The sequence below is a fragment of the Sander vitreus genome, chromosome 17 (genome assembly GCF_031162955.1).
Source record: "Sander vitreus isolate 19-12246 chromosome 17, sanVit1, whole genome shotgun sequence".
NCBI classification, from domain to species: Eukaryota; Metazoa; Chordata; class Actinopteri; order Perciformes; family Percidae; genus Sander; species Sander vitreus.
This window is the reverse complement of record NC_135871.1, coordinates 9,246,857-9,270,984: the sequence shown is the minus strand read 5'-3', so window position 1 is coordinate 9,270,984 and position 24,128 is coordinate 9,246,857. Positions and strand designations below refer to the sequence as shown.

Genomic DNA, 24,128 nt, shown 5'->3' with positions numbered 1-24,128 from the left:
TGACTTGTTCATCAAAATTATAGAGCATGATCAAAATCCTGATAATGAAAGAGATGAAGGAAGGGGCGACGTGTATATTTTATTGTGTATATTTAAATCTTATAAGAATCCTACATCCTAGATCCAATATATTCTCTTATGCCTACGTAAGACAGCTTTATACAAAACTTTATCTCAAGTTTTACAGTATGTTAAATCCATAGACTGTATGGTTATAACCGATAAAGTAAACAGGCTTTTGGATGTTATGCTGAAATAACACTGAAACACAAATCTCAGAAAAACTAAAAAACCTTTATCAGCTTTTGAAAATACATGTTTGCTCACAGCCAAAACAGAGCAGAGCTGAGACTCGGCTGAGTGGCGATTTAAAAAAAGAAAAAGGCACACGCTTGCATCATTCTGAGACATTGAACATATTTACACATGAAATGGCTTCTGTGGACAAATGCTTCCCAAATATTTAATAATGATTTAGGCCAAATCATGTCTGGAGGTGTCTGAAAATGCAACTTATGTTTTGGTGGTTCACATATATATATATATGAACCACCAAAACATAAGTTGCATTTTGATATTGATTTTTAAATAATCAGTAACAGAAGCTTACTATCTATTTTTAAAGACATAAGGGGAATAGACATTCTGCACATTTTCAACGTTTATTAATAATTGGAACATAATCAAATAATAACATAACAATGATAACACTCATTAGTTTACATAATCATACATTTTCCACAAAGATTGCCATTACAGTGAATCAAAAAGTGAACTGTAGTCTGACACGGGACATGGTCACAATCTACATTAAGTCTCAAGTCCTTACACTAGTTGATATCTTTCATGTAAAATACAAAAACAATAACAAAAGCAAGAAAACTGTTCACTGGTCATGTCTGTGTTACTTTTCTTTGGCAAGAACAGCTTTGAAACATCTTGTGGGAGAATCACAAAATGGGTCTTTGACATTTTGAGGAGCACAACCCTCTAAAGTAGAAACTTTACATTTTCAGAACAAGTTCAGCATCTTTGCTTTTGTCCACTCAATCCCAGCTGTCTACAGCAGGTGATGGTAAAGACGTCCCCTTTAATTCCTGGGCTGGAACAAGATCTTCACAGTCGCACATTAATAATTAGAGGCTATTGTAGAAGTGGCACAGGCACTTAAAACTGACATTGACACTGGCATACAATCTGGTACAATAGTCATGCAGTGATACAACTTGGCCAACATGACCCGTGAGGTAATAATTAACATACTGACGAGCTGAATGAAGCGTGGTCTACAATGATCCTGCCGCTCTCACAGCAAAAAGACCCCAGTTTTTAAACGTTGAATACCCGTGCAACAGAAATAAAAGGGAACCAACTTTAGCATCAGATTGTATATGTACAGTCTTATAGAAATATACACATCTACCAATTAGTCATCTTTTCTACAATGTTGGTTTGTCTTTAGCTATCAAGCTTGTCCACAGCTTTTGCGGGTGAAGGCAAAGCCATCCAGTTTGCATAAACACTATCATTGGCATATCTTGTAAAGACTGGATTAGTGGCATCATGTCTGTTGAGCGGTACCGGGCTCTTCTCAGGCCAGTTCGGGTATGACATGCCTAAAAATGAGAACATATCATTTTTCTGCACTCAGTGAAAGATAAACAGCGTGCAGACAGTATGGCTTTCAAATCAAACTCTGTAGTGCCTCCCTCTAGAGTCTCTGATTTGACTCGGAGTTGTAAAGTTATGGCTTTGTTATATGGTATATAAAGTGAAACATCATATCATGTATTATTTATTAAGTTTTTTTGTAATGTATTAAAGCTATAATGTTGCTCATGCCCCTATATGTGACCTATGGCTGCCTTCCCCTAACTGTTCAGAAATGCACATGGACAACAAGTAACTAGTCTAATGTGTTCTTTACTTTTAATTAAACAACACCTGAGAGTTACGTTTAAAAGCCTTACTGTTTCTCTGTTCAGCATTGTGAAATCATCATAGATCAATAGCTAATATACATGAGAAAGTCAGCAAATGTAAGACAATCTGGAATTTTAAAAAACACAGTGAGTGATTGATTCAGCAAGGACCTGTTTCAAATGTTACACACTGTGTCTTCCCAATGCAAACAAATAATGAAATGATGACAATGGAAATGTGATGGAGTGGAAAATAAATGGACTATCTACAAATGAAATGCAGACAAAGCATGAATATGAGCAGTGCCATTTAAATTAGAATGAAGTGTATATTCAATATTTACAAATGTAGCATTTTTGGTCAGTATTCATGTACATTAGAAGCAGGTCCTAGTAAAACAACAAAAGTCAAGACACAAGATCTTTTTTTTTCACTGAGCCTCTCATTTACGATGAAATGGGAGATATGTCAGCATTAATCAGCAGAAAGGCATGCCTAGATCACAGTCACGCACACTTGACTACGGAAAAGCCAATCACAACTTGCCAAAAAAGAGAGCTTGTGTTGTGTGTCCTGTTTCTAAAATCTAGTAAATGCATGGGAGATTCTACCATAGAGCTTGTTTTCAATCCATGTGGAGGGGAGGGTTCGAGGGAGAGGGGCGTTATTACAGTCCACTAGTGGTGTGTCCTCTTCAGAGAGGGCGTCGTCGTACAGCAGGGCGTCGGCAGGCGTGGACGCCGCCAGGTCCAGGTAATCCTGACAAGAGCAGATGAAGGTGTGATTAGGCTGATTACTGAGGCGAGGAGTCACAGCACGCTAAAGGCTGAGTATGCGAATGCTAAAGGTCACACACACACACATGCAAGGCAGTGAAGTCTACTGACAAGATAAAAGGGAAATGTATGCAAAATTGTTAGAATAATTTACATTATCAAGAATAGACAGAACCACTGAAATAGTCAAAGTTCATTTGTACTTGTGACCATAACAAGGAGACAGTTACAGTGCTCACAGCATGAATACAGAAGTGACCTAACGAAAAGCTCTCTACGGCCACTTTTTATAATACCAAGTGAAATGCAATGCAATCATGATACAGAGTTTGATGTCGTCAGTTGTTATCTGGTAAGAGACGATGTCGTCTCCCTTATCTAGTCAGGGAGCGCCTGTTCTTTCCTCTGCATCACACCGTGCTCAGACAAGGACACGCAATGGCTCCATTTTATCTTGTTTAGAGTATTCAATATAATATTATTCTATGCAAGCAGTTTAATAATAACAAGAGAAAAAGTATGTAAATCAAAATGTTTCTGACAAAAGTGACATGTCCACTACCTCTTTTTGATATAAAAACTAGCCTGCTGTATTCTTGGATGCCTGCATTCCCTTGTCCTTAAATGCTCTATATTTAAAATCACTTCAGCAGCAGGAGCCTGACTGGTATGCTCTGTGATTACGCTGGCCAAGGCCACATTTTAGGATTGCTCTTCAAACACTAATTATGGTACCTCAAGCATTTGGGAAGAGTGAAAGATCATACAGTAAAGCAGCATTACACAGCATGTGTGTATATGACTATAAACAGCAGGCCAGCAATACATGATGTCCACCCAAAATGATATACTGCTTATTTTGGGCCAGCTGCAAATCCGAATGGATTCGAAAGCTAAAAACTAACTTCTGACTGCCAAATCCCAATGATGTATTACCAAAGTTTTGTCAAAAATTGCACCAGTAATGCATGGAAAGATGATTAATAGCTTCCCACCACTTCTTTCCTGTGGAAGAATATGAATAACTTATTATAATGTATTGTATAGCTTCACCATACCCGACTTTTCACCATCATCTTTTCCAGTTCTTTGCTGATGTCTGAGAATGTCTGCCTCTTGTCTGGTTCTTGTTTCCAGCACCGAAGCATGAGGTTATACCTGCAGAGGAAAAAGGTTTTACAGTGGTTGAGAATAAGTGTTATTTAATCCTACCAACAGTCATTTTCCATGTCTTAATGTGGTGAAGGGGAGTTATTGAGGTGCTGTAAGAGTAGCAGGGTGGAGCTCACATTTCCTCTGAGCAGTTCTCTGGTCTCTCCATCCTGTAGCCAGTCTTAAGCAGGTTAAAGAGGCGTTCAGGAGCGATACCTGGGTATGGATTTCCTCCCAGTGTCACTATCTCCCACAACAGCACACCGAAGGACCAGCTGAAAAAAAACACAGGAGGATATTTCAGTGGATAGAGAATGGAATCATTTGTGTAATTGCTTAAAGGAATATTTCAACATTTTGGGAAATACCCATATTTGCTTTATTGCCAAGAAGATGATGGATGAGAAGATCAACACCACATCTGTCAAATCTTTTCATCCAACTCTGGCATGGCCAACATGACATAACTACTTCCTTTAAATGATGATTGTACTCACACGTCACTTTGTGTTGTGTAAATGTGATCAAACAAGGACTCTATTGCCATCCATTTAACAGGTATACGGCCCTGGAAAACAGAGAAAGACCTTATTAGTTTGTTTTATTTTCATTTAAAAGATTGTCAATACATCGAAAATGAGCACTTCTCTTTACCTTGCTCCTCTTAACATAGGAGTCTTCTTCATACACGTCTCTGGAGAGGCCAAAGTCTGAGATCTTCATCTTTCGTCCTTCAGCTACGAGGACATTTCGTGCCGCAAGGTCCCTGTGAACAAGCTGTCGGACCAAAACGCCTTTCAGTGCTTACACAACCAAACAACATTTCAACCGCTTACAGTACACACACTTAAAGTGGCTTTAGCTCTTCCACTTTAACTGAAATTTAAGCTACACATCAACTGACATTTCAGCTACATTCATTTTTTTTAAATTTTCAACTGACTTTTCAATTAACTCCTTTTAATGCTTGAACTTCAACTGAATCTTCAAACCCTTTCAGTAGTTTCATTTCAACTGATTTCAACTTCCCTTCAGTATTTACACTTAAATTGACATTTCAACCTTCTTCAGCCCTTGTACTCAAACTAAAACAGTTTTTGGTCTGAAACTGTTTCAGTACTATTCCAGTTTTCTCCAGTTTGTCAAATACCTTCATTTCGGCCAGGTATTGCATGCCTCTGGAGATCTGCCATGCAAAAGAGATCAGGTCACCCATGGTTAGTGCCCTGTCGTCTGGGTTCTCCAGGTAGCTGGAGTTTCTGTTGGTGTCCCTGCCCATGTAGCTGGGGCCAACTTTCCGACTCTCGCGTAGGAAGTTGCGGAGCGAACCAAACTTGGCATACTCCACGATCAGATACAGTGGACCTATTCAGAGAAAAGCAGCACTTAGAGTCCATGTGCAACACACATGCCCTGAGAGAGGAGAGCAGGAGACGATGTCTTACCGTCCTGGCTGCACGCTCCATACATCTTTATGACGTGCGGATGGTTGACTTGCTTCAGTAAAGTGAATTCTGACAGCAGGTCACGCAGCTCACTATGGGAGGCGTTTTCTGTCAGGGAGGAAAGGAAGGGATTGTAATGATCAAACCATTCATCTCTTCAGACATTCACTTCTCATATATCACCATTACTTCCTTGTCTGGTCTCTGGCTGGCTTGTCTTACCTTTAAGCATTTTCACAGCCACAGTGGTGTAACCAGCTTTTCCTTTCAGCCGGAATGCTGTTGCCTTGACAACTTTCCCAAACTCTCCTTCTCCTAAAGTCTTGCCAAGTACAAGGTTTTTACGAGGAAACTCCCACTTAGGATCCTCCTGTTGAAAAAACATATGAATACTTTGAAAATTCTTAATCGGTTCAACATGGTTTACTAAAGACATGTATGTCACAGGCTGAAAGAAGCAGCTTACAGGTATTTTAAAGGTCTCGGTCTCGATGGATTCCTGAGAGCCGCGGCGTAAGTTGTTACCAGGGAAGCTGATGGGGTAAGCCTGAGCTGGTCGGCGGAAAGTCATCTCAGCAGAGGCGATTGGGGGTTTAGGCGAGTTCTTGTGGTACCGGTGGATGAAGAATGAGGACAGGAGGATGGAGACGATGAAGGAGAGGAGCAGAGCCGTGGCAATGATGGTCTTGCACATGTCGTCACATATCGCCTCTGTTGGAGAGTACGTGATACTGTCATTTGTCAAGAAAGTACATGTAGCAATCCATTTACTGGTTCATTTTTGAGATGAGGTGAATTAGGACCTCTCGAAGACAGTATTTCACTTTATTATCGACAGTTTTGTGTGATTTATGACAACTCACCCTCAATATCTTCCTTCTCACAGAAGCATCTCTCAGAGTAGCAGTAGCAGGTTCCATAGCCAGCCTGGATCCCGTTCCTCAAGCCTCGTTCATGACCTCCAGTAACAGTTTCCTCTGCACAGACAAATAAGACAGTCAGAATGCTATTATTTACAGATTCAGATGTGCTTTACATCTTCAAATGTGTGCATGTGTTTCTTACTTGTACAGTCTTGTGGACATATTGATGTATCTTTGCTTTCAACTGCATCGCAAAAACTATCTGGACATGTCCGCAGGTCAGGGGAGCAGGTCGAGTAATTTTCAGATATTCCTGGAACGTAAACACAAAAGATAGAAAAACTTAAGAGGGAAACAAACGTTGAAGTTTGGCTAGCACGGCTTGATGTTAGAGTGAATTTAAGTCCTTCAAAAAAAGGTAGCAGCTGAAAGAACACTGTGGTGGCCCTCTTTAGCCATCATACAGTGTTTATCAAAATTAAGACCACATTTTCCATGATTCTGACAGGACAGGATGTTACTGGGAACGATACACATGCTGGTTCCATTACCACCACTGAGGAAAACATGTTCTCAGTGAAGACCATCACATTTGGCTCTAGTTAAAAAACACTCGGACATGATTCAATGATGTTAAAATGTTATACAATTACAAAAAAACAAAAAGTGTTCATTAAAAAAAAAAAAGTACCTTTCTCAGAGCCTTGCCTCCATTGGCATCTCCCTGTTGTGGCTCCGAGGCCTCGGACAGACTCACAGTCTCCTCGCCGTCTGTTTTCTGCACAGGACAGGAACTGCTGGCTCTCCTGACTGGCCTTGTTTGCTATGTACAACAAGTGCCAAAAAACACACACATTAAAATATCTTTAAAAGACATGTGGGAGAAGGGAAAACTGTTGACAAGAGTCTGCACATGTGTGCCTGCGGTGGTGTTGAATTAGTTAGGAAGTGAAACACAAACTGTGTCCTAAATAGCAGCAAGTCATCACTGTATTTAAAGAAAACCGAGCTAATGAGGACAATCTTCTTCCAAACATGAGCATGCTGTGTGCAATGTAGATTAAAGATAAGCACAGACTACATTATGATGTGAAGATTAAACCCTTTCTTTTTAAAACCTAAAGTGGACTGTTACAGTCTCACCTTCACCATCTAGTATGATGTGGAGCTGTGTGCTGGCCTCTAGCTGGGAGTTCTCCTCCTGGGCTACAACAAGGTACTGCAGGTCCTGGCACTCGGGCCTGCGCAGCGCCTCCGAGTCGTTCACATAGAGCAGTCCCCACATCTCGTCCGGGGCCTGGGTGATGCCTACGGCTGCATAGCAAGACTGCACATCAGCAGACATGTTCTTATCTGGCACCTCAAGCCGGTATGTGACCCTGAAGCCATCGAACTGCTGGCAGTTTTCCACACAGACTCTGCCCACCTGAGGTGAATGGGACAAAATATTTGAAAGACAGTAAGTAATTTATGTGGAAGGTCGGCAATGTAAACACATTTATGGGTTGCTGTATTACAGAAATACAGATTTTTTAAATTTATTTTTTATTTTTATTTTTATTGAGCAAGCAGGTGGCAGCCCTCTCAACACTTTTTTTATTTTGATTTTTGGGCATTTCTGCCTTTATTCGAAAGGAAAGCTGAGATATGAAAGGGGAGAGAGAGGGGGGAAGACACGGAGGAAAAACATCACAGGTCAGACTTGAACCCTGGACCTTCTGCGTTGAGGAATAAATCTCTGCATATGTGCACCCGCTCTCCCAACTGAGCTAAACAGCCACTGTTCAACACTTTTTAAGTTGTTAAATTGGCTATGGTGTCTATATAGTAAATAGAATTAACATTGTATAATATTTCAGAGTTAAATCTTATTGCGGGATAGAAATATTGCAGCATCAACACTTTAAAGCATTTTGCACTTCTGGCCACTTCAGTCACATCAAGACAGATACTGGACTGTAACTTATTTCTGTACTGGACAGAAATTATTAACATGCTTAGAGGTTTTTACCCTCGTGTCACTTCTGCCCAGCACAATTATTTTTAGCATCTTTCAGCACTGAGGCTTTGTTTGAGCTCCTCAGGTGACATTTTTATCATCTTCAAACATGTTGATGGGATGCCTACAGCTATGGCTCATCCAGTAGAAAGCTTTAGATGTGAGTTCCTAAAAACTTAAAAACATGTCTACCTATGACGAGAGAGCGAAAAACAAAGAGTTATAGATTTGTATAGTGGGTAGCCATGAGTACCTGAGCGTAAACAGAAGCTCTGCGTGTCAGTGTGTACATGTGCGTGATGTTGGCGAAGCGGATGTGGACGGGTAAGATGGTGACGTTGAAGTGCAGCAACACTGTTCCCTCTAGACCGGGGTAGGTGGTGTCATTGACCAGGTAGTCCAGCTGCAGGGTGCGATTCTCAGTCACATACAGGTTCCTCTTCAGGACAAGCTCTAAAATCAAGGGGGAAATGTAGATTAAAAACGACACTGTTCCTAAAAGCAGATGATTTGCAGTAGCCCCCGGGTTACTTACGGTAATCGTGAACGGTCTCTCGAATTCCTCCAAGAGTAGCTTTCTTTTCACTGAAGGTGCCTTTTATGTCAAATGTTTCCTTTATCCATGGCTCATTATTGAGCAAGGTCCCCACATACTTATTGTGACTCTGGTCTATGGGGTAGATGGGGGTTAAATCCCTGTCAAAGACAAACAAAGCACCAAAAGAGCCACCCTGCGGGGGGGAGACATTTGTAAAGAAGTTCAAATCGTCCAACATTATCTATAAAACCAAATCAAAACTGATCCCATCTGTGTTTCATCAGTCTTCTCACCTTTGTGCGATTGAAGCTGATAATAATATCTGCTGTGTCTGTTCCATTCACGTAGGGTGCGTTATCGTCTTCATCGTTGACATAAACATCCAGTGAAGTTTCCACCTTGGTGATCAGCGTTTCTGTCTGGACTGTGCAAACCAGCAGGAGTCGGTAGCATTCGCTCTCCTCGCGGTCCAACGGAGCCGTCACCACCAGCTCTGTGGTGTTCCCATTTACAGCAAATGGTGCTGGGGTATCTGCAGGCAAGAGGAGCAACCAAAAGCAAGTGTGTATGTGTCAGAAATGATATGGGCGTGATTTAAAGCAAGACTTTTCATTTTTGCCAAACAGTTGCCACTGTGGCTACAGGTAACAGTAATGGAATGATAGCATTTAACTATGCGCTACGGGCAAAACCCCCTGTATTTAATTAAAGCTACATTGTGTAAGAATTTCTCCCATCTAGCGGTAAAATTGTAAATGACAACCAAGTGAATATTACTTTCTAGCCCTTCCCATTCCGAGCGCGTTTTAACTCCTACGGTGGCCGAACCCGAAATTAGCTCTCTCCATCGTTTACACGCAGATGTTCTAGCCACTCCAATATTAACTTTGGTCTTGTTGCTTTGCCTGTCGCGTTGTCGTTTTAATTCTCTTTTTCGCTTCCCTGGCTAGTAATCTCCCCCTTGCATTCGTCACGGTGCCACTGAGTGTAAGAAGGCGAAATGTGGAGGTATGTCCCTCTTTGGCTAATGTATTTTAAAGATGGAGGCGCTACATGGCTGCCGTCATTCGAGCGAGTCGCTCGTATGTATTCTGAATGATTCTTAATGGCAGATTCTACGCTTATGAGAATACTTTGATTAGTTGGAGGAAGTAATTACACATGACTGAGCACATATTTGTGAAAGAACAAAGTTTTTTTTTTTTGCTAAGAATCAACTCCAAAAATTACACAATGTAGGTTGGTGCCTTTTATTACTTATGATTTTAACTTTTCATTTATAAGAGGAAGGATGTGTCATTTCTTCTTGCAAATGTTACAAAGTCTAGTGGCTAACCTGATTGCACATTGTAAGAGATGGTGTAGTTGGGGCAGACGTTGAGTCTGGTGAGACGTCGGAGTTGCCGTAGGGCCCCTGGGAACCTGTTCTCCATGATGTGGGGGTTGGAGGTGTCTCTGTGCGGGAAGCATAGTTCCTTCATGTCCGTCTGAGCACACTGAGGCATCGTGGCGTTGACAAAGTCCAGTGTGAGCCGAGGGTAGTTTCTGATGCACTGGGACTTCTTGGTGAAGTTGGGTAACACAATGGCATGCAGGAACAGCTTCTTCACCGACCACGAGTGTTGATCTGATGAGACGCACAGCCAAAACAAAAACAAGCAGTGTTTTAATCTCAGACAGTGCTCTTTTTGATGACTAAGCTATTTATTTTTTTTCGCCTGTATGCAATTACATTATCATCCCGAGGGCAGAGACCTGCACACGGAGCCAAAGCATTATTAGTATGCAAAGAGCATAAACGTCAAGAGCCTAATTTACTCTCATGTGTAGGGGTCACCTGGCACTGAGAGGAGACTATACACTACCATTAAAAGGCTCGCATGCAACTCACACAGCAAGGCGAAGTCACTCTCCTCCAGGGTTTTGTTCAGAGACAGTATTCCTGTGTTGACGTCCATGTTGAACCAGGAGCTGTAGACTGGGCGTCTGATAGAGCTCGTCCAGCACAGGTAGAAATGCGGCCGCTCAGAGTCGCTGTCCAGCATGGCGTGGACCTGGAGGATCGGCGTCCCCGCCTGCTGGCCAACATACACCGTCTCAATGTACTCATTTTGAGGGAAGTACAGCCCTGTCGCTCCTGCAAAAAGAAGACATAACCAGATGTTAAAAAAGCAAGGCAGCAATGAATCACAGGTGGATTATATTCCCTTCAAGGAAATCATTGTGATAACTGAAAATAAGGCCTGACAGTACTGCTGAGACCTCTTATTACAGAGCAGTTATCAGACATATCTTTCTGGATATTTAACTGTGGGAACAATACCCACTGACAATGCTTTCTTGGCCACTGAATGGAAATACATGGAATATGACAGGTTCAGTTTTTTTCCCCTCCACTCATACGTCTTTCATCTGTCCCGTTAGCGGAAATTGAAAGGAGGGCTCAAATGACACTTATGCAGCTCTTTTAATAAATTCCTCATACGGTCAATAACATGTGGTTTCCGATTCTCCTTGTGTTCACCTTGAGAAGTTTAATTACAAGGGATAACGTGATATGGAGGAGAAATGAATCATTACCTGCCAGAGGGGAGTGTGGGGTGGAAATCCATAAAGAGCTAAAGCAGGCTGTGTGTTTGACAGGAAAATGGAGATGTGAGTGTTCCTCCTGTAATTATATCCCTGTTGTGTTCCTCTTTGACGACGGTAGGCGACCATTTAGGGAACCCACTAATGTCATTAGCAGACAGCGAAACTGGATTTTCTATTTCTGTTGGCGCAGTTCAGGCCTCGGCTCTGGTTTCAGATATTGATTTAATTTTGCGGGGGTTGGATGACAGGAGGCCGAGCTGATGGATAAAATGTTGTCCGTCCTTCCTGAAGGATGGAGATACACTCATTCACTTATTAAAAGTGTTCCTGAGACAAATACAAACAGCAGGCCACTTGTTTGTTAATACTGCTGGGATGGTGGGAGTCAGTTTCATGACTCAGATTTTAGGGAAGATTTTCCATTTGCTAAATTTACCACAGCCAGATTAGAACCATTCATGCTCATGCTTAAAAAAATAAATTCTTGAGGGCTTATTTGGCATATCTTTCTTATATAGATTGGATAGATGCCACCCAAAATGGTGCTGCTGTCAAAAATCCCAACTGCTCACTACACATTTTTTTTCATATGGATTTGTTATTTTTCTGTGTTCAAGACTCAACTAGTATAATGACGAAAGGGAGCAACATCATAACATATTTTTAACAATATACTCAATAAGACAATTTAGAGGCAAAAATGATTGGCAAGGCTTAACAAAAACATGAAAACATTGATGCAACAAAATTAAATAATGCGAATGATCATTCACATTCTTTCATAAACAGCAGGCACTGGAATACGTCATTCATAAATGTTATGTCTCATTAACTATTATTTCTGAGGGACACTATTTTGGACCCACAATAAAAAGGAGATTTCTTCAATTGGCTATGTTGGCTGAGTTGCCTAAAACAGGATATCATTTTCAGTCAATTTGGGATGTTATCAAGCTGTCGATTTCAAACCAGACCAAATGATCATGAAAAGATTATCTAAAGTTTCCTCTTAAGTGAAACAACATTTATTCAATGACGCACTTTCAATGACGCTGATACATCTTTGTCTGATGAATGGCCAATTTGGGCTCAAAACATCATACTTTTTCTAACATACTATAATAGTACAGTGTTGCAAAACCTTGCTAGGCAGAAACAAAATGGTTCAACATGGATGGATGGCCTTACTATAGTAGTACAAGATGGTATAGCACACAGTAAATAAATAACTAAAAAAAAAACATAAAAAAATTAAATGTAACTCTCAGCAACACATGCACTCTGAATTTTAGGATGGTTTTATGTGAGGAAATATAGAAAGAAAAAAATCATGCAATCTGATCTGTACTTCAAATGGCCTACAGAGGGAGCCATTATCTCACTGACACATGCCCTACAACAGTGGAGAACTGCAGCTTAATCAGTATCCAAATACATTATTAGACTAAATGCCTGTATTAATTTGCTAATATGCTAGGATCCTGGATTCATTTGTATCTTTAACACAAACTAGGAAAATACTTCCTACAGCCCTTGGATAAATACAGACAATTAATTGAATTACTGATATCTTACACATGACACTGTCATGAATCAAGCAGAGCAGATGACAACAGCTCTACAAATAAAACTAGAGGGTTCAACGTGTTAACCAGTGGGAGCTGAACGCATTTATGAATGCTGGTCTTGGCTCAAAGCCATGGTGGCTGGACCCCATGCAACACAATTTGCTTATATCATTCAAAATTCAATTTCTTTCCAGGACTGAAGCCAACAGAAAGCAAGCAGTTTATATCAAAACTAATTAATTGAATGGATCAAGCAGGCCTCGCTTAGCAAATGGCATCTTTGGTCTGTGAAGCCGAAAGCATGACTCATTACCGTCCCTAAATGATGCACAAGAATGACGGACATACAGACAGTAATGACATTTCACGTCTGATGACTATGCATGGCTAATGACTTTCAAAATAAAAGATGCAATACAGGTTTTTCTTTAATTCTCTGTCGTGGGAACATTGACAAATATTATTTTCAGATTTGGACATATACAGGGACAATAAGCTGTTTTTGGAACAGCCTTGACATCCCATAACTCAAAGCGTGTAAACATTAGCATCATAAGCAGACCTTTTACAGCCTTCAAACACCTATAAAACTGACGCTAAGCTGCCATATACAGTGTAATTTCTTCAAAAGCCGGAGTAAGTAATTTTGCAAACAAAGCCAGTGTTTGAACAGGAGGACTATTGTAGCAATCCGTGTTTACAATAGATATCATGTACTGCTGAGTGGATCCTTAATTTGAACTCGTACGTCGCTTGTTTGGTGAAAAACAACAACAATGGAAAAGCCTTTCACTCGTCTATACACGTATGCCTTTGATGATGGCAGTTTCCGTAAGTTAATTATGGCCTGTGTCACTTCTGTCTCATATTTTAACTACAGAAGGACAAAAAGGACACAAGCTCATCACAAAATCTGAAACCATGTGCTCAGTCAGCCACACTAGGACTGGTCATAGCTGATTGGGTCGGACGCCCTCTCCGTCGTCCCAGACAAAGACAGGAACTCAATTAGCTCAATGCGTGCTTCGGCTGATAGATTTACCAGCTATGAGCTCATGTGCTAGACTAACCTACAGGCTCTACCTCTGTGAATGTTCCTCTTAGTCTCAATAAAACAAAACGTTAGATCTCCCACCCAGACGTCCTCACTGAGCATCCTTGCCATCAGCATGATGTTAAAAGGCAAACGTGTCAAACCATTTTGAATTAAGTATTGTGGTGCTGCTGAGATGTCCCATCCTACAGACTAAATAAAAAAGTCTTTGTTTGGTATAGATTCTCACAAAAATCACACTATAATCATTTGTTTTTAATTTTATATTTTTCAATGAGAACAATGACTAAAAAATGATCATTCCCTCCAATATCGTAAATCATATTGCAATCACAATATCAGTCAAAATAATTGCAATTAGATATTTTCCTCATATCGTGCAGCCCTAATTCATTCCCTCACTAATCTTGTCTGTAGACTGGAGCTCCTGCGGTGAGAGCTCAGCCTGGTGCCCTTTCTCTTCCCAATGTCAACGTGTGTTGCATCTGTGCCTGCTAACGACCCATTGGAAAGGCCGGGTATCTAGCAGCAGACCAATCAATAACCGTACTTATCAACAGTGATGCTGATTGTTTTCCACTGATGAGACAGACGGGGAGAAAGGCTGATGGCTACATGTGTGCAATCATCTCCACTGCACATAATATGGACCCACTTGTTTAGCTGCATGGCCACAGAAATATTACATCTACTGCACGGCATTCATTTCACAGCCTCAATAAAGTCCATCGATATTCACATTTTCAAATAATCCATCACCTGTTACAAAGTAGCTGTAGCCAGCAGCATTAAGGAGCATTCACCCAGTTGTATCACAGTGATATAAATACAATAAATATGACAATCACTCTGATTACTCTGCTTCCAAAGATGTAACAGTTATGGGAATGGTTCTCTTAAAGGAATTCAATTAACTAAAAAGCTGCACATTGAGCTATAATTCCACTTATGAAAGCTATTATTGATCATAATGTTTGGAAATCTCTCCCTCTTAGTTTCCTGTGCCAGTATGCTATGCGTGATTGCTTCGTCATATCACTCTGGATCCAGAACCTGGATTTAATATAGTCCTGATTGTGATGCTTTTAATCTCAAAACAATAAGGCGTAATAAGGAAAGAAAGTCATTTCCTGTTATGATGACACAGTCATCAAACTTTTTATCGGAGTAATACGATATCTGATCCCAGTTTGGAGGAGGTAGTCAGGCTCCAGGTAGATTACTCAGTTTACCGTGATGCATACCGTAACATAATAATCAATTAGCCTACACCATAATGTAATCCAATTAGCCCTCAGAGAATACAAGAGCCAAGATCCAATGAACCATGTTCATCAGTCATCAAGAAATCTAATAGAACATCTCCTCAGGGTTTGCTGCAAGTACAAATTCAGTTTAAGAATTCCTGTGGGAGTGACAGTGGCATCAAATATTGAACACGTGGCATATCATAGAGCTCCAGACTGAGTTTGACGCAGTAGTAATTAGACTGCTTTGAAAAAGATCTATATCCTCATCACAGCGGTCAGATTCACTGACGTGTGCACAGAAGTAGGCAGACATAGCTGCCAGTAGCACAATACCGTAAAGTCATTTTTATCTGCATAAATAGTTAATTGCCGCAGGTTTGAGGAAGGTTTCAGCTTACTAGATGACTGATATTGAGAATCAAAAGCTTTCTGACCAATGCTCACTTTTTTATCCTTATATGCAATTATTGCACTGAACTGCCTTGCACTATATTTATATAGTATATATATATATATATTTAAATCTTAAATCTCAGGCCATACTGATATTGTACTATTCCTTCCCTCTCTTCAATTGTCAATTGTTATTGTATATTTCTCGTAGATTTGAAAATTCTATTGTTTTGTTATACTGTATACTTTTTTTTTTGATTTCTTACTGTCCTTTCTGTTTTTATTCTTTAAGTGAGTGTTGTACTTTGAGAGCAAAGGTTAACCGGAGTCAAATTCCTTGTGTGTCCAAACCTGGCCAAGAGAAACAGACCCTTCACAACTAAACAGGAAAGAGTCTACAGTCATGCTAGCTGCTCTGTGAGGCTGTACTCATGCACAGCTGGGCTTTGTGCGAAATGCTAACATCAGTAACAATATGCTCACATGCTCATGAGGACAATGCTAACACTGTGATATTTAGCAGGTTTCATGTTTGCCATGTTCACCATCATAGTTTAGAGTGTTTGCTAATTAGCACTAAACAAAAAGTGCAGCTGTCATGGTACTGTCATTAGTTTTGCAGGTATTTGGTTACATAGCTTGACTGATTGATTGATTCTGGAGATCATGAATGTCTGTAGAATGTTTCATGGCAATCCACACAATAGTTGTTGACAGACACATCAACAGAGCAATGTTCCCTCAACCCTAACCCTAACCCCTTAACCAAGATGATCAGTATTACTGCAGCAATGAATACAAGGTGACATACAGGGGCGTAGCACAACATTCTGGGCCTTGTAGAAAGGCATTTTCTATGGGCCCCTCGTCCGCATCCACAGCTATTCATTCTGGCATCTTTTTGGGCCCTCCTCACATGAGGGCCCTGGGTACTCAGTCCCCTTTTCCACCCCAGTCCGACGTCCCTGGTGACATATCCAAAACATAAAATACAACCCAGGGTGGGGGGTATGTGGGCTGAGGGAACATAGGGCCTAATTTGGGGGGAAATCCTTGAGGGAACATAGGGCTAAAGGAAAATAGGGTCTACTTTTGATGGGGGGATAATTTAATAGAAAGGAGGGAACATAGGGCTGTGGCGGACCCCCCTCCCCCCACAGGGATACGCCGCTAGCATGGCTAAAAGCAGACATGCATACCTTACACATATTGCATATTCAACTTTTTTGTTATTGTATCAAGAGGTCAGTCATGCTAAGGAAATAAACACTTTCAATAATCCAATGAATTAAATATAAAATGTAATAACTGTGGGGCTCCATTTCCACATTACACTTTAACAGTACTATTAGTGGCATTTTTAAATCTTCACCACTTTAAATCTGAGATATCATGCAGTACCTAAACTAAAAAGAGCACTGTTGACATGTTGACATGACTATTACTTTTAGCTTCTGACTGCTTGTTACATTGTGTGTCACCACATCAGGTTTACAGTGAATCTGATGGGTTACAGTATGGAAACAAAGGGAGGGACACTGCTTTACGGCGGAGAAGGGCACTGATCTTCCAGCACACATGGAGGTAAAGCTCTCAGAATTTCTGGCACTGGCAGGTGGTGGAAGGAGTGAAAGGCCGTTGGAAAAATGATTTCCAACATGTTTAACCACTTCAGTAAAGTGAAGGAGCACACAAATGGACACAGGGTGATGCCAGGGTGCAGCTGGCGGAGGAGTTGCATGCAGCAACATTCTCATTTTGAATAGCCTGGATTAACAGAAGTACATTTCCAGGATAAAGCCTGACGTCCGGCGGGTGATGTCAAGTTCTCCCCACACTTTCCAAACAACAACAAACTTCGAGCTAGCAAGCTACACGCTGGAAACGGCAAGTTTAAAAAAAAAAGTGGATAGTGCAACTACACAGGCCTGCTTGGTTCTTTCGGGGAATGATTGTAAAGATTTACAAATAAGAAATTTACGGCATTTATTATCTAACTGGGATGTTTTGGGACCGATTGGTGGGGATTGCTGTGGACAAAGTACAAAAAGGCGATACTGGTAAGAGCAGATGATGTTTAACCTTGTATCCAGCTTTAAATAGCCATGTTACTCTATTATGTGAACAATTAACTTTGTTTAATATTGTATGTGGCGTTTTCTTTTTTGTGAGGTGCAAATATTCCAACAAAACAAGTTCCTCCCTGAGACTATTTTGCAGAGCCACCGTTGCTGCGTCCGGAGCTTAGCACTGCTTGGTTTAAAGAAATGCAAACAACTCAAAACGTGTAGCCAGACTTTACTCCACAGCGCTGTGGAGATAGGTCTGGCAATGCGAGACTGAAGCAAGTTACACACAGCCCAAAAAAAAAGACGACACGACCATGTGGAATCAAATGAGCTGAGCTTGCTCTTTTGTTTCCTTCATTGTTGTAAATGATGGGTCAAACACAGCGTGCGCCGCTAGGCGTCTGTAAAATAACTTGTCAAGGCCCATGTGAAACGAGAGGACTAAATGCCCCGAGGGCGGAATTTCAATCAATGTCTCCTTGTCCTTTCACCACAGCAAATTAGATTCTATCCATGCATGAGAGGGAAGTGTGACCCTGAACTGACTAGAGGATCAGGCAGAGAGCTTTGACAGGTAGGAGCACCATCCATGCAGCAGCAGCAACAGTCCAGAGTTAGACGTTGGGACTATGACTCTCAGCAATGGAAGTAATAATAAAGTGGGGTGGTGTCCCTCCATCAGACATGATATTTAAAAAAAAAAAAAACAATGTTCCAGTTTGCCAAAAACTTAATGGGATGATGCGTTTTTGCCAACATTTTGGTCATTAAAAATTGAATGCGTTGGCAAAAGGAAGAGCTATTACTGAAATTCAAAATGTCAAACTTTGAAAGGCTGAAGCTGCTGCATCACTGGAGGGATTATGCAACCGTTCCAAGCATGTTTACTGCTGCTCATTATTCTTTTTTGATTTGTCTCTAAAAAAAATGTTAATCACTTTTTTTGGGAAGCAGATTTTCTTAGCATTCGTTGTTCTATTGTCCTTTCAGGAACTGGGAGGGGGAGGGTGAGATAGGTGGAGGGAAGCTAAGGCCAGATGTTGTATGCCACCATTTTTACAAAAATCAATAAACTAAACATCAAAAAATATATTCCCTGTGCCAGTACCACAGACAAGTATTCAAATGATGTATTGACAAAGAGAAGCAACACTCTTTACGCAATTCAATATAAAAGATAAAGTCTGCAGCAAACAACTTGTATCATGATGTTTTCCAATTATTCTAAAAGAGACGTACAGTAGTGACAGCAAGAGTATAAAATTGGCTAGATTTATAATGCATCCATAGGCAGCACAAGACAGAAGCTTTACTAAATCATATAATGTAATATAATGTAATAAGGAGCTTAATCAAATAGCAGCATGTATCAAATGAGACGTATTGGTCTGGTCCTTCTCAAAAGGAAACGATGCTGATGAAAATGATCATTCTAATGCAAGGAGAAGGAGGAACAGCTAAAGAGGCTGAAAAACATCCTGGATGGTGGGGTCATCACTGGAGATTACCGCTTGGTTAAGGTTTCAAAGGTCAAAGGGCAAAGCAGGGCCACAGCTACAGTAGCAAGGTCACGGTGGAAGACAAACCGATCAATGCTTTTACGTCTGTGGTTCTTCTTGGGGAAGTGATGGATTACACAGATGTCTCTGCTAAGAGGATTTGGTTAATTTCAATAAAGGCTTTCACCAGGGTAAGGTACTATTGAGTCTCTAGTATTTATTTATTTTACCCCTGCAAAGTAACCAGTCCATCATTTATTTAAACTAGTCTAAGTCATATGATATCATTAGCCTGCCTCCAGTTAAAAAAAACAAAGTCATTTCAAAAAGCTCTCTGAATGCACACCAAGCTTCCATATGCTTTTTCATAACATCAAAAGTTCAAATCGAAGCCATGACTGACCAGAAGATTTCAGTGCCTTGGATCTTCTCAAACATGACTGCAAGAAAACATTTTTACATCCAAACTGGAACCAACTCCATGATAGTCTAACTACAAAAGTAAAGCAATAGGGTGTCCACTCTCATTTCTCTCTTGAACTGCTTTACTCCTTCTACTTAACTCTACTCGTAAGCATTGGGGAAGCAGACACATTTAAAAATGCTGATTACTCTTATAGTGAGTGAGTGAAACTAATGGGTTACCTGGAACCTGGAACAGTGAAGATGGGAATTACCAAACACTAACTATCATGTTTTCTACCATCTTCTAACAAATTAAATGACATGTATGGTGATGAAAATTCACATAAGGGGTTATGTGATACAAAAAGATGAGGACTGACACATTTCTAAAACTGATTTGGTGATGTAACAACTTATAAAGAAGTGTAGAGGAGGGAATGGTTATATTGTTAGTGACGTCAACAGTCAGAACATCCTCCAAAAGTTCAAAATCACCAGTTATATAGCAAAATCAATCTGTGTCATTTTGAGAGCAGTTAATGTCCGAAGAGCAATCCGAACGGTGTGTGCACTTATATAACAGGCGATATTTTCCTAAAGAAAACAAACAGCCAGTGTTTGCCTAGAGATAGGAGCAGCTGCTGCACACCTGCCTGCAGCTCGCTTCTTCTCCTCTCTGAACAAGTGTAGTCTTTTGTGGCAACAAACAGGCAGGTGAGGAGCGCCGCGCTTACCTAGGGTGTAGATTTCAGCACCCATTTAATTACCATCACGTCCTTGACATATGGAATCGAACTGGACCAACTGTGTTCATCTATAAATATCAGGCCTGCTTCAGTGACAATACATGCAGAACAAAGCAGAGCTGAGATGTAAATGGATGCAGTGGGTGATAAGAGGATCATATCTACTCTAAGTGTAAGGTGAGAATACATCTCTCAGCCCCTGAGCTACACTGTCTGTCACGATGAAAAATAAGCAGAGAGCATTACATATACTATATACTGTACGTGCACTGTGGCACCTTAAAAATTTCATTAATCATTTTAACAACACTGCAGGAAAGTGCTCCCTTGGGCGATTACGTAGGCCACTAGTTTAATAGTACCGTAAGCCCACTTTTTCAGACATGAAATAGCACTGACCGATTCACATGGAAATGAACACCCTTTCCACATCTCAACTCCACTGAAAGACTGTGATGATAACTGTACTTTTACACTCTACATCCCTGATGAAAAGCACTGATAGTGACCTCTGTTAAGTCCCAAAAAAAAATTTCAGGAATCCCACACTATGGCCTATATTTGTCCAAGCATCACATTTGACATACTTGTCACGCACTGAGATTTCCACACTCCTGAGCTATGAGAGGCACTTTAAATATAGATGACATGGGAGGACAGTGTTGGTACAGTTGGGCTGTGGGATTGTGAATGGGATTATAATATTATGATATACGGCTGTATTCATTTGACTCTATGTTCCAGTGTGCCATACCATGCATAACAACCAGCGCACAATGCAAGTATCACTTTCTGCAGCATGAAACATTGTTGGCATAGTGTCCGTGCCATGTCAGATACTTCTTAGAAAAGCCTTAAAAACTCACTCAGCTTCCAAAATGTTGCAATTTAGCAAAACAACTTAGCTTTATACATGAGCAGCCAATTGTGTGTTTGCCAGTTGCCATCTAGACTTCAGGTCCACTGGCTCTGTTTGTACTGTAGCAGCTCAAACATCTTTCCTCTGTGTATTTCTCTTCTAATCTGTCAGGTTTGCAAGGAATCATACAATTTGTGGATCCAAAGTGCATCCCAAACCAAACATATTTGACTTCATGTTGTGCTCATACCACAACTGCCTTTCTGACTGGCAGGAGAGCCAGAGATGGAGAAGATGCTTTAAACAAAAACTGATGCTGTAAGACTAGCAGATAATGTCTCAAACAGGGCAGAGGACAAGAAAACACACTTTCAAATGTTCTTCTCTGGATTGACATTTAGACTAGACTATTTTCTTTTCTTTTATTAAATTATTACTATTGTTATTTTCCCCCTATCTTTTTCCAAGTAAGCCACTTGTAAACATTAGTGCAACAGTAAAACTGTTTCCAACCATATCTTCTCCTTTAGCATAAGTCTAACAACAAAACTGATGATGACCCTTACCTTCTAACAGCAGCAGCAGCAGCACCACAACGATGTTTCCCCGAGAGAAACCACAGCTTGACCCCATATTCGCGAACCATAAGTGAAAGTTTCTGAATGAAAATGAGATTCAAAAAAAGTTCCTTTGAGCGACGAATTAAAAAAAAGAAAAAAAAGAAGAAGAAGCAAAGCGATAAAAGAAAGCACGGCGTTGTATAAAACCAGTGTGTGTCCTGTGTATGCGCGGCTCCGGTCTGGGAGATGAAGTCCTCAGTGTCCCATAGACGGGCTGCTGTGTGCGGCCGGCTCCAGTGGCTGCTGCTGCTGGGCTGACTGACTGGCTGGCTGGCTGGCTGGCTGGCTGGCTGGCTGGCCAGGGGGAGGAGGCTCACTGCTTCACTACTCACTGCCCCGCTGCTTCCGCAGCAGCACGCAGCACAGCATCTACAGGAAATTTAAGAGAATAATTTAACAGCAGGTCAGTTACCTCATTAACACTCTGCGGGGGAAACAAATTATCCACAATTATCATATAATGTGTAATGATGCATTTTAAAGGTGCAGGCACTGTTTTTAAAAAGGGTATCATGTGTGTTCAGTTTAATCACTGCTGCATTATAACACACTTGTAATCATTTATGTAGGCTATGGATTTTATTTTGAAATAATCATTATTTCACATCTAGCACCGATGCCATTCAAATATTTACTTCAGTGGATTCAGACAGCATCATTAGAGAACAGGGTTTCAGTTAATGGTCCAGCATCAGATGAACTCCTGCCTATGGGGAGGTAGCAGGGCTACACGATGAACCATTTCACTGCTGAGCTGCAGAATCTAAACACCATATGGAGTGATAAGACTTTACAACTGACTAGCAGACATGCAGTTTCTATAATAAGTGTCAGAACAAAATCAGCTGAGACCAGCTGTGTGACTGTGGTCAAACTCTGTGGGACCTTTTCCCCTCTCAGGTCTTGAGTGTATGTCCGGGGCTAAAGGCTGTCATTCAAGTAAAGGATCTCTCTGTGACTGGATGGTGTGGAGTGATGCATCGCTGCAGCCTCGGGGCAGGACACCAGTCACTCACACAGCAATCACTTTCCAATCAATGTCTCTGCAGGGAGCAAAAACATTGGAGCTCACTGGGCTGCAGAGGGGACAGCAGGGGTTATCAGGAGCTCTAGCAACTTGGAAGAAAACACTGCCATTATATTTGCACCTGCTGTCTTTGGTTTACTCAATTTGTCTCATTTGTATCAACTAGATTATACAATACTAAAATACTAGAAGAAAGGGTTACACTTTACTTGAAGGTATCTACGTAAGAGTGACATGACACTGGTTATGGTAGGGTTAGAGTTAGGGTTAGGGTTCATGTGTCATGACAGTGTAATGTGTTCATGACAGTGTCATGTCACTCTTATGTAGATACCTTCAAGTAAAGTGTTACCGAAGAAAGAATATACTGTATGTAAAGAGGAAGAAATCAGCAGGAAGTAAAAGAAAGAAATATCTATAGTCAGTTTATATTTATCTGTATAATAATTTGAATTATGCTGGCTTGGGACCTGATCTCATACTGAAAATAAGCCTAATAATATCCAAATTAGCTTTTTTATTCAGTCTTTTTCTTAATCTTAACCACACAACACTGATGTAACTTCCACCCGTAAGTATAAGTTTCTATCTAAAACCTAGTATATCAATTTAAAATTAAGTTATTGCTTAAAAACTTCCAAGAAAAGGTCTGAAATGTATCCCTTTCTTCCAGATATCATGTTGTCTTTATTTGTGAAACTGATGTCAATACATTAAGAGATACTGTACTCACCAATGCTATATAGGAGGATGAATGTAATGCTGCCCGCTGTATCAAGGGAGCGTGTGGGGATCATTATGTGATATAAGAAGCTAAGCGGTCTGCATGAGAACATTGTATTTGGGATAAAGTTTCCATATGACAGACTATAGGTATCCTGAGACATTTGCTAATCAATAAAGAGAAGGAAATGTTGTGGTTTGTAATCACAGTATGTGGCACCACAATGCTATCTTATGGGCTTTTTTTCTGACAATAGGTTCAGCAGAAATTCAATCTGAAACATAAGCAGAATTCAGGATTCATTATCCTCGCAGTCTAGACATTCTTATTTTGACCCTTTTGCTCTTTATTAACAGCTTCTTGTGATGTTTCTAATGGGCTTTGAGCTTGTCGTGCTGTCACCGTTCCTGTAAGTCTCTCAGAATGAGTCAGCTAAATGCTGATATTTAAATACAACACTTTATCATCGCATGCAAACACACAAAAGATACCTTTAGACCTCTGTGGTGAGTCTGTATTGATTTCATTTTCATCTCAAGAAGACGCAGCTATGCATTTCATTGCTGGCACGGCAGTTTGGGAAAGCAATTATGGACTTGAGTCCTGTTCAAGAAGGCAGGATGCAG

At 40.7% G+C, this 24,128-nt stretch overlaps 1 protein-coding gene across 1 annotated transcript; it reads right to left on the bottom strand.

Moving 5' to 3' along the window:
- Positions 1-273: 273 nt before the first annotated feature.
- Positions 274-22,006, bottom strand: ret (ret proto-oncogene receptor tyrosine kinase). Its single transcript, XM_078273572.1, has 20 exons — positions 21,698-22,006; positions 10,588-10,833; positions 10,033-10,323; positions 8,990-9,228; positions 8,694-8,889; positions 8,417-8,611; positions 7,303-7,590; positions 6,851-6,982; positions 6,362-6,472; positions 6,160-6,273; positions 5,763-6,007; positions 5,519-5,666; positions 5,297-5,404; positions 5,002-5,216; positions 4,506-4,628; positions 4,349-4,419; positions 3,989-4,126; positions 3,758-3,857; positions 2,535-2,682; positions 274-1,616 (listed from the first exon to the last, which is right to left on the bottom strand). The coding sequence occupies exons 1-20, from the start codon at positions 21,762-21,764 to the stop codon at positions 1,459-1,461; spliced, it is 3,333 nt and encodes a 1,110-aa protein (XP_078129698.1). The 5' UTR covers positions 21,765-22,006; the 3' UTR covers positions 274-1,458.
- Between the last annotated feature and the right edge of the window lie 2,122 nt (positions 22,007-24,128).